The 13,492-nt window shown below is 39.6% G+C and overlaps 1 protein-coding gene across 9 annotated transcripts in view; it reads right to left on the bottom strand.

Annotated features, from left to right (window-relative positions):
• LRRFIP2 (LRR binding FLII interacting protein 2) overlaps positions 1–13,492 on the bottom strand; it is a 190,914-nt gene that overhangs the window by 49,063 nt on the left and 128,359 nt on the right. For 5 of the 9 annotated variants that reach the window (XM_073630580.1, XM_073630583.1, XM_073630582.1 and 2 more), the window contains 4 exons: positions 10,517–10,582; positions 9,801–9,908; positions 7,093–7,137; positions 6,156–6,284 (listed from right to left, as the gene is read on the bottom strand). In XM_073630580.1, the coding sequence (XP_073486681.1) occupies positions 6,156–6,284; positions 7,093–7,137; positions 9,801–9,908; positions 10,517–10,582 (348 nt within the window). The remainder of the gene's footprint in view (positions 1–6,155; positions 6,285–7,092; positions 7,138–9,800; positions 9,909–10,516; positions 10,583–13,492) is intronic. The other 4 variants (XM_073630585.1, XM_073630587.1, XM_073630586.1 and 1 more) reach the window with 1 other exon arrangement.

Raw genomic sequence — 13,492 nt, 5'->3', positions numbered from 1 at the left:
GCAAAAGAGTAGTAGGAAGTGCCCTAGTCCCTCTAAAGGGTAACACCTTAGTCATCTACCCCAGATTATGCTCTGAATGGTGGAATTTTACTGTTAAGTTTGAAGAGTTTTACACTGGACAAGTTAAAACATTTCAAACACAATTTTTGGTTTCATTATAGCTTTAAAATACAAAACAAGTACAATTTGGGAAACCTGTAAATAATGAGGCTACAGTAGGTCCTGTACAGGGTGACTGTCTTTCCTGCCAATGGTGCAGGTCATATTAATATAGGGACCAGATATGGGAAAAGAGATTACTTGTATTAGAGAGATTAGAGTACTAAGTGTGATAAATAAAGCAATATCAAAATAAAAATGTATGTAGCTGCTGAACTCCTAAAGTGTCACGAACACCAGCGTAAATATTATTGTAATGAAAAATGGAGCATCGCTAAATGCATATGCTATTATAACTTAAATAAAACGCAATCTCCTTAAGACAATTCATAAAGTGCATAAAAATCATTAAAGTGCAAATGCAAAAATAAATTAATGTCTAAAACAATAGTTCATTTAATTCAGTGCCAAAACCAGTATGATGCAGATGAGCAAAGTGCAAATGCAATAAAGTGAATTCATATATAAAAAACAGTAGTCCAAACCAGGAGGAGCCGGGTGACGTCACGTCCGGTCACGGCCGAGACCAGAAGTATATGATTTACACGCTGCTCATTTGTGTAATTTTAAATGTGAGTTGCTACATTTTAAAAAATCTACTTGTTATTTAACCACTTCAGCCCCGGAAGCATTTACCCCCTTCCTGACCAAGCCCTTTTTTGCGATACGGCACTGCATTGATTTAACTGACAATTGTGCGGTCATGCGACGTTGTACCCAAACAAAATTGACGTCCTTTTTTTCCCACAAATAGAGCCTTCTTTTGGTGGTATTTGATCACCTCTGTGGTTTTTTTTGTTTGCGCTATAAACAAAAAAAGAGCGACAATTTTGAAAAAAAAAGCAATACATTTTTACTTTTTGCTATAATAAATATCCCCAAAAAATATATAAAAAAAAACAAATTTCTTCCACAGTTTAGGCCAATATGTATTCTACTACATATGTTTGGGAAAAAAATCGCAATAAGCATATATTGATTGGTGTGCGCAAAAGATATCGCATCTACAAAATAGGGGATAGATTTATGCCATTTTTATTAATAATATTTTTTATTAGTAATGGCGGCAATCTGCGATTTTTACCATGACTGCGGCATTGCGGCGGACAGATCAGACACCTTTGACACTATTTTGGTACCATTGGCATTTATACAGCGATCAGTGCTATAAAAAAGCACTGATAACTGTAAATGTCACTGGCAGGGAAGGGGTTAAACACTAGGGGGCAATCAAGGGGTAAACTGTGTTCCCTCAACATGTTCTAACTGTAGGGGGGATGGACTCACTAGAACATGACAGAGATCACTGCTCCCGATTACTGGGAGCAGTAGATCCCTGTCATGTTGCTAAGCATCTCCCTGTTCTGTCTCTCCGTGCCACTGGTGGACAGAGTCCGCAGGCATGCTCCCGCGGCACGCACACTCCCGCTAGCCGCGGATTATGCAGCGATGTACGGGTACGTTGTTTTGTGCACCCGTGCCACTTTGCCACCGTATATCAGCGTGAGCCGGTCGGCAAGTGGTTAAATACTACACAATGGAGGTTCCCTTTATTTACACTTAATGCTTACTACTCGGAGGGCCTTTGGAGAGAGGTCTTAAAAGACACTTTATCCCTCACCCCTCTTTTTTGCTTCATTTTTGCACATCTTGGATAGACTATTTTTTGTTTATTTTCATCATACTGTTTTTTTTTTTGCAATAATTTGGACTACTGTTTTTTTTTTATATATGAATTCACTTTATTGCATTTGCACTTTGCTCATCTTCATCATACTAGTTTTGGCACTGATTTAAATGAACTATTGTTTTATATATGAAATTATTTTTGCATTTGCACTTTAATGATTTTTATGCACTTTATGAATTGTCTTGAGGAGATTGCGTTTTAAAGCGGAGTTCCACCCAAAAGTGAAACTTCCGCTTTAAGTATTCCTTGCCCCCTGACATGCCACAATTGGCATGTCATTTTTTTTGGGGGGTGGGGGGGTGGGGGGCTGGGTACCTGGTTTGGAGCGGGACTTCCTGTCCTACTTCCTCTTTCCGACTTCTGGCCGCCTAGGTGATTCCTCCTCTCCCGGCAATGTTCTGGGACATGTCACAGGTCCCAGAACATTGCCTGGCCATCAACTGAGCGCGGCTCCCGCATGCGCAGTACACGTCCGGTGTGGAGCCGCAAACTGTTACAGCCAGGCGCCCACACTTACAATGTCGGCGCCACCAAGAGGAGGGGGAGAGAATGGAGGCTTCAAACGGCCGCATCGCTGGACCGTGGGACAAGTGAGTGGCTGTTTAATAAAAATCAGCAGCTATACTTTTTGTAGCTGCTGACTTTCTATAAACTCAAAAGCCAGTGGAACTCTGCTTTAAATTATAATAGCCTAAGCATTTAGCGCTGCTCCATTTTTGATTACAATAATATACAGGGACCAGGCATTGCGCGTCACAGCGGGCATAAACCCGAAAGGGTCTTCAGAGTCTGGGTTCCATAGGGATGAACCATAGCCCTAGAACTGTATAGCACTCTGCAGCTGCCTAAATGTTGCATAAAGGGCCAAGGTGAGCGCCTATGCAGAATCCAGCGCCTTAAGCAACAAAGCAGGCCATCCCCACAGCATGGAGTCCTGGGTACGATTCTCAAGGTTTTACAGAGGTTGCATTTATCGGATTTCCTGCTTCTATTGTATTAGAAGACAGTCAAGAGTTGATTAAAAAAATCTAAAATCTATAAACTAGTTAAAGCGGAGTTCCAACTATGTTTTAGTTTATTAAAAGTCAGCAGCTACAAAAAGCATACCTGCTTTTAATAAACTGACACTTACCTGCCCCACGGTCCAGCAATGTGACCGCCCGGAGGCTAGCTCCTCTCCCCCTCCTCTCCTCGGCGGCATTATGGTAACTGTGGGCACCCGGCCGTGACAGCTTACGTGAGTCACGCTGCGCTCTCCTATTGGCCAGCCGATCTTCTGGGACCTGAGTTGTGTCCCAGAAGATTGCTGGCAGGGAGGAGTAGCCTAGGCGGCCGAAGATAGGAAGCAGGAAGTGGGACAGGAAGTCCCACGAAAAATGGGGTACACACCCCCCCAAAAAAAAACATGCCAAATGTGGCATGTCAGGGGGCGAGGAGTGCTTAAAAGTTCCACTTTTGGGTGGAAGTCCGCTTTAAGCTAAGAGTTCTTTCTCCATAAGGGAGAAGAGGTCTATCATCTTAGGACACTAGAAAAAAACTGAGGACTCACAGAGTGAGGTAGGGTTATAGGTAAGACACTCAGTAGCATTATTTCAAAAGCTTTTCCAGTGTCCAATCATCTGAACAAACAAGCCTATAACCCAGGATCTATGAATACGCAGCTTGCATCCTGTATTGTACGATTAAGATTGTTAATTTGGGCACAGATACAGTCAGATGTCAAAAAGCTAGCTTTCTAGCAGTGGTGGCATGGTGACAGAATCGGTCTATGTGTAAGCTCATTATAAAACTAAAGAATAAGGTTAAAGCCCCTATTACCAGAGCTGTTAAAAATCTGCCCTCCAAAACCGCTGAGCAGTGGGGTCTTTTGATACAATGCCACCTGAAAAAAAATAATTGGATTTTTGAAAATGCAAATGTCTGCCATGTTTTAGAAAGATACCCAGGCTGCTGTAATGGTAATAGGTATATTTGTCAAAGCCGAATAATCCTTATTACCAGCTACATGATTTTCAGGTATAGCAGAAAGTAGGAAAAAAATGTTATGCAGTCACTATCCCAACTCAGCAGTATTTCTCTTACTTTATGTCCTAGCAATGGTAGTCACAGAGGCAAGAGAGCAATTTTGACTAATCAATAAATCGTCTCATTGTTTTCTTCAGAAAGAAGCCCTCCAAGGTCTCCAGACGTTGGTATTTACATGTGACATGAATTCATTCTTCTGGAGTGTAGATGCCAGTCTACATTTTTAGCTTTTAAATCTTTTTTTTGCATTACTGCTGGGAAGTCTGTTTGGATATGCACTTAACAGTTGCCCATAGAATTTCTAACTGCACACTTTGTAACTTTATCATTCAGAACTAGCCGCTAACTGGAATCAGATGAAATGATTTTTCCAGCTAAATTGTTATACTGCACCAAGAAAATGTTGGCAATAGCATACATGTTCTCTGTTCTTTTATTGTGCATTTTCTCAAATGATGTGCTCAGCATCCAGGGAGGTGTGAGAAGTGCCTGCCATTTTCCAAATGTAGCTAGGTCAGGAGCACATGACCTGTTGCCATGGGCAGATTGCAGTAGCAATGCATTTGCAGGGCATAAAAACACTTGTATCATGCATTTTCAAGTCTTTCAATTAACTTCTATGAACCGCTCTACATCATCAATGTATAACAAAATTTTACCGCCAGTATATGAAGTGCTGCAGTGCAACATATTATTATGAACCAGACCTATTTAAAACAATGGGGTGCCAAGTAACATTTTGACGCATAGGTGTGAACAGGGCCTAAAGTTTTAACACCCTCTTACTAAGCTGTAAAGAACCTGTTAAACATGCAGCTGTCCTTGGAGGCAGAGTGGAGAAATTCATCTTCAAATTTAAAAAAAAAAAGGCATTAAAATCAAAGCTTCTCCCATTTACTTTCTCTAGCAACCTTGAAACCTGATTTCATAGTGTGTTGTGATCTTTAAGAATGAATTACTGCACGCTGCCTGCAGCTAAAGAGGTCAGCGGTGGCGTGTTTTAAAGCCTCTTTATCACTTGTTATGGATATGTAAATACTTTAATGTCCATAGTCTGGACCAGTGTTTCTTAACCTTTTTTCAGTCAAGGCACCCTTTATCATCATGGACAATTTAGAGGCACCCTCCCAAGTTATGGACAGTCTCAAGGCACGCTCTAAAAGTATGGACAGTCATCCTAAAATGTTAAAAATATTCTAATAGTTTTATATATTGCAGCAACATCCACACATAGGACAATCCAACATTAGAGGTACAAGTTGGTACTGACTAGTATTCCAAAGTTTCTCTTCTTCCTCAGTTTTTATCCATCACTCAGCTGTGATCCCAAAACTGATGGGGAGTGGCAGGGGAGGGTCAAAAAAAGCATGCTATGCAGGAGACTGACATCCTCCTTATCAATTGATGATGTCATTGGTCATTAGCAGGTTGGCAGCTAGGTGGTTGTAATGGTGCAATGGTGAAAACTTGTGGCTTTGTGTAACTAAAATGCAGGCTCCATCCATCAGCCACCTTGCATACACAATTTTTGAAGGCACCCTGGTTGAAAAAGGCTGGTCTGGACATAAGCACACTTTAAACTAAATCTATAGCCAAAACTTTTTTTTTCGATTATGCATAGAATAAAGAACTTCTGTTGGGATTTAATTGCTGCTGCATCTTGGATCAGGTGAAGACATTTATTATTTAGATAGGATTTATTGTGAACTCTTGAAATCAAAATCAACTATGCTTGCATACGGTCATTTATTTTGAAAACGGGTACTCAAGGACCATGTAAAAATCTCCCTTCTGATTTTAAACCTTTTTGGTAGTAACTCAGGCCATTTGAAAAACATACTTTTGTTTTTTTAACAGTTGCTTTAAAATACAAGATTTTACTAGTAAATAAAAACTTTTAATGTGGCTCCTGCTAAAAAGAAGGCATCTTGCAGACAGCTACATTTGTACTATGCCTGAAAATCACTTCAATGGGAAGGTATTTTTTGGAGTTTTGCTTGTTTTAAAGAAAGGTGAAAAAAAGCAGGTTTCCACTGTACAGAAAGAGCACAAATGACCAATATGTAAAAGATATTTACAGATTAGGTTTAGTCCCAGCCCGAAAAAAAGAAGACCTTTCACCAAAGTAGCCTTTGAACATTTCATGCTCAAGGGGTAAATGCAAAGCAAAACGGCTTAGAGATATTAAAAAAAATCTGAATTGTTCCCAACCACTTTTCATATAAGCAGTAGCTGAAGAGATGGGGAATCATGAAGATGTGTCTGTGTTGATTTATCTCACCCTTAATTCGCTCAGTGAAGCATCTGGATCCAATAAACTACTGGCATCTCCACTTCCTCTTCGAGACGATGATCCACTTAGAGGAGTAAAGGTACCTGGCAGCCCAGAAGCTGCATTACGAGATGGTGGCTTTAAACAAAAGAAATATAAACATGTATCATCATAGGGATTAAAGATTGATCTACATCAGTGGTTCTCAACTCCTGTCCTCAGGACCCACTAATAGACCAGATTTTAAGTATTACCTTGGGGAGATGCAGACTAGAATACTGCAATCACTGAGCAGCAAATGATATCACCTGTGATGTATTTCAGTTATCTTGCAAACCTGGCCTGTTAATCGGTCCTGCAGACAGGGGTTGAGAACCACTGCTCTACATCAAAGCAAATGTATTTACACTTTTCTTATAAGTAACATACTTCACAACGAAACACGATACAAATATGTGCACTATCTAGTTTATTCAATGGACTGACACTTCCTAGAGTGCATGTGTAAACCTTGGAGTATAAGGAACCCTTTGGAGAGAAAGTGATCTAAAACATGACCTTTATCACCTACAAACATACTTCAATGAGTGTAGATGAAGAGAAATAGGGCAGATGACATGGAACAGAAGGAACCCCTAGGCAATGCTGGAACAGGGAGCAAATGTGTATCCTGTGTTTTTTGTTTTATTTTTTTATAGAAAAAAAAAAAAATATATATATATATATATATATATATATATTTTTTTTTTATATATATATATATATATATATATATATATATATATATATATATATATATATATATATATATATATATATTTTTTGGCTATAAGATTTAAAAAAAGAGACGATTCCTAGACCTAGCAAGAACTGAATGTCAACAAAAAGTCAAATGTAATTTCTGTGAGTATTACATGGCCTGCTACAGAGTGATAAGTCTACTTACCCTAGAATAACCTTCAGAATATTGCTTGTCAATCTTATCCTCCAGCTACAAGCAGAAAAGAAAACAACAACATTGCTTTAATAGAGGTATAAAATAATGAACAAAAAATAAAGTAGAAGATCGGTGCTGTGGAAGAAAGGTTATACAGAGGATTATTTGCAGACTACTGGAAGATTATGTTCATTATTTAATATTCATTTTCCCTTTTTATCATGAACACTTTTTTTTTTAATTGCTTTACTTAAATATATAAGAACCTAATACATTCTGATTGTTCAGAAGTCATACCAATATGATTGTGATTAAAGAGTACACCAGTTAGAAAAAAGTCAATTATTTTATATGTCCTTCAAGAAATACGCATATGACTGATGTGAATGTACAATATACATGTAAACTGCATAAATTGTCAGCACTATATGAAAACCTAAAACAAATAATACACTTTAGTGCCTCAAATGCATATCTGTTAAAACAAATGAACTAAATGATGTTGTAGAATAATTTTTCCAGACATCCTTAACACCTATATAGTACTGTATTTGTCGAGGTAATCTATACAAAATTAGCTACTAGAGCTTGTAAAGTCAGATAATTCATATTTTTTCAACAGAATAGGACTTTGGTCTTGATAGTTTACTTGTCACTCTTTGTACACATTTATTTTTCATCTGCTTTGCCATGATTTTTTGAATATTACAGGTAATGCTTATAATCACTGGCAGAGGTTCCAAGTTCTACAAATTTGACAGATGTCTGATGTCCAGACCTCTTTCATTATTATATTAAATTGCTGTTGTCTTTGTTGGAGAAATGTCACCCTTATCATTTGGACACAAAGTGAGAACAATCTCCTCAACGGGAGTCACAGGTAGCAATACCATACTCCTCACCAACAACCCCCTGCCCAAAAATAAATAAAAAGCTGTTAGAGATCCATGTTAAGAAGTTACATAATTCTCAGTCATGCTGGAGTATCTGCAAAAAAAACTGCCTTGATCCTTATTTATTCAGCCCCTACATTACTTGGTTTTTACCATTCATCAATGCAGATTACATCAATCAATATGCCCAGTGGTAAATTTCTACTGTAATAGAGCACATTACATAGTGGCTATGTGCGTGACCAAAATTGTTGTCAGTAAATTATTATTATTGGATAGCACATGTTTTTGTAGACCAGGGTCACTGGCAACCTAATGGCAAACACTTAGGCTATTTTTACACTGAAGTGCTTTACAGGCACTTTAGCGCTAAAAATAGCACTAGCAAAGCGCCTGTAAAGCACCTTTCCTGTCACTCCAGTGTGAAAGCCCGAGTGCTTTCACACTGCAGCGGTGCACTTTCAGGATGCTACAAAAAGTCCTGCAGGCAGCATCTTTGGGGCGGTGGAGAAGCGGTGTATACACTGCTCCTAAACCGCCCCTGTCCAATGAAATGAATGGGTAGTGCTGCCGAAGTGCCTGCAAAAGCGCTTCGGCAGCGGCGCTACATGGGCGGTATTAACCCCTTCGCCGTTAAAACTAGCGGTGCTTTACCGCTGACGCTCTTACCGCCCCAGTGTGAAAGTGGCCTTAGTGATCCAACAAAGAAAAAGTTAAGCACCACTGATTTAGAACATTATGGGGAATACTTATCAAACGGGTTCAGCGAGACCGATTTGCTGCCCAGAATTACAGGAACAGGGGGTTGCAAATACATAGAATACCGACAGGCAGCCTGATTTACATCTACATTTATTGCCAATAAGACTTGCTATGGGAAGCAATAAATGTGCGATAGCACTGTGTCCTAGGTTCAATGCCGCACAAGTATATTACTTCTATATTCTCCCCTTGTACTCATTTTCTTCGACACCCACGTGACATATTAGTTAGTAGGGTGTAGGAAGGAGTAATACTGGTCCTTCATGTGTAATGTGGCAACATTCCAGCATGTGCACAAATGAAATGAAAACCATAGAGGGCAGCCTTTCCCATTGTTTTTACTTCGGGGAGCCCTTGAAATAGTTTTCAAGTTCCTGCTTAAAATGATTAAAACTACAGGTCATGTACATAAGTAGGAGCAGTAAATGGAGAAAATCCCAAAGAAAGAATGTGGCTCCACCCACTGTATTTGACACCCAGGGCAGATATTTTTTTAATCCCCCCTGCTCTATACAACATTTTCAGTAACAATCTTGAAAAAAGTTGTGGTGTTGCCCCCTTACATTATAGAACACTTACACTTGTTGTTTGTGGAAACTTTCCCCCTGCATTGTTGGTCAGTTTAAGTGGGAGATGAATTCAGCATTACTCATGGTTTAAAAAACTGGAGCAACCTCAGCAGGAACCTTAGGGTTCTATGGGACACTGGTTGAGAAAGCCTCATCTATACAAACCTGCAGCAAAGGCATTTTTTGCTTTACATTTTTTTTTTAAATAAAAAGAACTGCATACCACATGCAGAATAGTCTTACAGGACCATAAATGCTTTTTTGACGCAAAAAAAAAAAAAAAAAAAAAAAGCCGTTACTTAAAAGTACATATTAAACAAACTGATGTAATATAAGAAAAGACATAAGCTATAAAGCAGACTATTTTCTGCATGCACTAATGTTAAAAATATTTCACAGGACTTTGTGATCCAGCATTTTAGCTTGGAACAGTGAAGTAAAATCTAATATTAGTCACGCTGCTTTTGGCACAAAACCATGCATTACAACTCACACTGTTGAGATCAGCAATGCTGACATCATCAGACACTATACTTCCCCTACGATTGGAGCGGCTAAAGTAATCAGCTGCAGATTCACTCTGGTCAGAAAAGTCTGATGACTTGAAACAGACAAAAACAAAAAATCACTCATTTATCATCTAGCTGCAGAAGTGCATATCATCATACTAATTGGATATAGACATGAATATGCTAGCAGTAGAGCTACTTTTATAAAACATTAAAGATATTACATTGCTAGGCAGATCAATGTCAAAGGGTTGTTTACAAATTGGATTTGTAGAAAATGCTTTCTATGCATTTCGGTCAGCAGTGTGCCATTCGGGTCTCTTTACCTGTTGTTCAATTACCAAATCTGACATTATCTATAACATACACATATTTGAAGAAACAAAAAGCAGACATAAGCAACTCAGCAGGCTAACGGGGTAAAATACAAAGCTACTAAAAATAAAATTGTCAGAAACAGAAGACAAAGACAAAAAAAAAAAACCAACATAGGCAGATAAGATGCCTTTGTGAGCAAATCAAGCTTTTGGCTGCTAGATATAGAACATGAAAGGAAAAAAGGTTGTCAAGTTTGACATTTGCCTGCTTTAATATAATCTTTCCTATTATCAGTTTAAAAAAAAAAAAAAATCATCATGTGAATTATTTATTTTTATAACCTATGTCAAACATGAAAACACTGGCATGCAGCTAGGCTCACCACACTATCCTTTCGCCCCCGTCCAGCGCTACAAGAGGATATAGAACCCTCATCATCATCTGTACACTAAAAAGAACACACACTATTAATGCTGCTCACAAACATTTCCCTACATTTAGATTATCTATGGAGGAATCTCAGGTGCACTCCTTATAGCAGGATCAAAGCAAAAGAGTCTGTTGAAATGAATGTGATGGATGATGCAGTCAATATGAATCTACAGTGCATGCATCATCAGCACATCATGTTGCTTATACTAAGCAATTTTAAAAAGTAGTGTACACTTTAAAAAATGTTTTTTGTTTGTAGGTATATTCCATGTGCCGTTTATTTGCTTTAGCTTGTAAAAATGGGCTCACATACAGGTGATAGTCTAAAAATTTGAATATTGTGCAAAAGTTGATTTATTTCACTAATGCAACTTAAAAGGTGAAACTATTATATGCGATAGACTCATTACATGCACAGCAAGATAGTTCAAGCCGTGATTTGTCATAATTGTGATGATTATGGCTTACAGCTCATGAAAACCCCAAATCCACAATCTCAGAAAATTAGAATATTGTGAAAAGGTGCAATATTCTAGGCTCAAAGTATCCCACTCTAATCAGCTAATTAAGACATAACACCTGCAAAGGGTTCCTGAGCCTTTAAATGGCCTTTCAGTCTGGTTCAGTAGGAATCACATTAATGGGAAAGACTGCTGACCTGACAGTTGTGCAGAAAACCATCATTGACACCCTCCATAAGAAGGGTAATTGCAAATGATGTTGGATGTTCCCAAAGTGCTTTATCAAAGCACATTAATAGAAAGTTATGTGAAAGGGAAAAGTGTGGAAGAAAAAGGTGCACAAGCAGCAGGGATGACCACAGCCTGTAGAGGAGTGTCAGGAAAAGTCCACTCAAAAGTGTTGGGGACTTTCACAAGGAGTGGACTGAGGCTGGAGTCAGTGCATCAAGAGCCACCACACACAGATGGATCCTGGACATGGGCTTCAAATGTCATATTACTCTTGTCAAGCCACTCCTGAACAACAGTGTCAGAAGCGTCTTACCTGGGCTAAAGAAAAACAGACCTGGTCTGTTGCTCAGTGGTCCGAAGTCATCTTTTCTGATGAAAGCAAATTTTGCATCTCATTTAAAAACCAAGGACCCAGAGTATGGAGGAAGAATGGAGAGGCACACACTGCAAGTCCAGTGTGAAGTTTCCACAGTCTGTGTTGATTTGGGGAGCCATGTAATCTGCTGGTGTTGGTCCCCTGTGCTTCATTAAGTCCAGCCGTCTACCAAGAGATTTTGGAGCACTTAATGCTTCCTTCCGCAGACGAGCTCTATGGGGATGCTGACTTCATTTTCCAGCAGGACTTGGCACCTGCTCACACTGCCAAAAGCGCCAAAAGCACCAAAACCTAGTTCAATGACCATGGGATTACTGTGCTTGATTTGGCCAGCAAACTCGCCTGACCTGAACCCCATAGAGAATCTATGGGGCATTGCCAAGAGAAAGATGAGAGACGTGGGACCGAACAATGCAGAAGAGCTGAAGGCCACTACTGAAGCATCCTGGTCTTTCATAACACCTCAGCATTGCCACAGGCAGTAACTGCTGTGAAAGGGGCCCAAACCAAGTACCGAGTACATATGCATGCTTATATTTTTCAGAGATCCGATATTGTTCTATGTACAATCCTTGTTTTATTGATTGCATGTAAAATTCAAATTTTCGGAGATTGTGGATTTGGGGTTTTAATGAGCTGTAAGCCATAATCATCACAATTATGACAAATCACAGCTTGAACTATCTTGGCTTTGCATGTAATGAGTCTATCTCATATATTAGTTTCACCTTTTAAGTTTCATTAGTGTAATAAATGAACTTTTGCACGATATTCTAATTTTTCGAGTATCACCTGTATTGTGGCTGCAGTTTCTAGGGTCACGGCTGATGGATCCCCCTATGTCCATGTATTTATTCACCTAGCTTGTCCCTATTCACGAAAGGGTTAAAAGATCTTTCAACGCATGTGATGCCATGCGCTCTGTCGCATCACAAATGTGGGAACGCAAATGTAATAAAAGAAACATCTTCCAGCTGCATGAATGAGCTCTGTGTGTGTTTGTGAATACTCTGCCTGCTTGTGGCTGTCAGATGTGATTACTGTGTTGCTACCCTTCACCTCCACCAGCACCTATGAGACCCAGGGATTGTGGGATATGTAGTTTCTTCACAGTAAAATGCAGTCCTCACACAAAAGACAGAGGTCATGCAATACCCTGTGCAGTGATATGCCTCATATCTGAACACAAACAGAAACTGCTGACAGGAAGTGAAGATTCACCCTACTAAAGGGTGTGTGTACAGGGCAACAAATGACACCATGAAACTACATGATCAATGTACATCCAATGCACCATAAAAACACGAGGTGCAGATGGGAAGCTTTGTAATGCCTTTAAAATGTTTGGAAAGGCTGAAGGTTTGTTTTTTTTTTACCTTAATGCAATCTGTGCAATAGAGAGGAAGTAAACAGAAAAAAAACATTTATTTTACCCTTCCCTGCAAAGTAATCGCACACTAGAACATTATGTGACACTTACCTGCAACCGAAGTTCGTGTCGTCCCCGCTGCAGGCCGCATCCATCTTTGCCTGTCTTCCTTCCGGCGCCGCGGACTCTGGCTGTGTGACTTGCCAGAGCCGCATATTGTCACATGCGCACGGGAGCCTCTGGTCACGGCACCGACTTCTGAAGGAATGGCAAGGGCGGCCGTTCCTTCAGAGCGCATGTGTCGATGACTTCATCGGCACAGTATACAGTAGTTATCTTCTAAACTGCGCATGTTTAGGAGATATTTACTGACCTATAGGTAAGCCTTATTCTAGGCTTACCTATAGGTACAAACAGTGGAGGGAAGCGGCTTCCTATGGTTGCAAACCGAGAAGAGGAGGAGCCCAGAGCCAGAAGAGGAGGATCAGG

Source organism: Aquarana catesbeiana, linkage group LG05 (assembly GCF_042186555.1).
Source record: "Aquarana catesbeiana isolate 2022-GZ linkage group LG05, ASM4218655v1, whole genome shotgun sequence".
Classification (NCBI taxonomy): Eukaryota; Metazoa; Chordata; class Amphibia; order Anura; family Ranidae; genus Aquarana; species Aquarana catesbeiana.
Note: the sequence above shows the minus strand (reverse complement) of the source record. Positions and strands in the feature narration are given on the sequence as shown.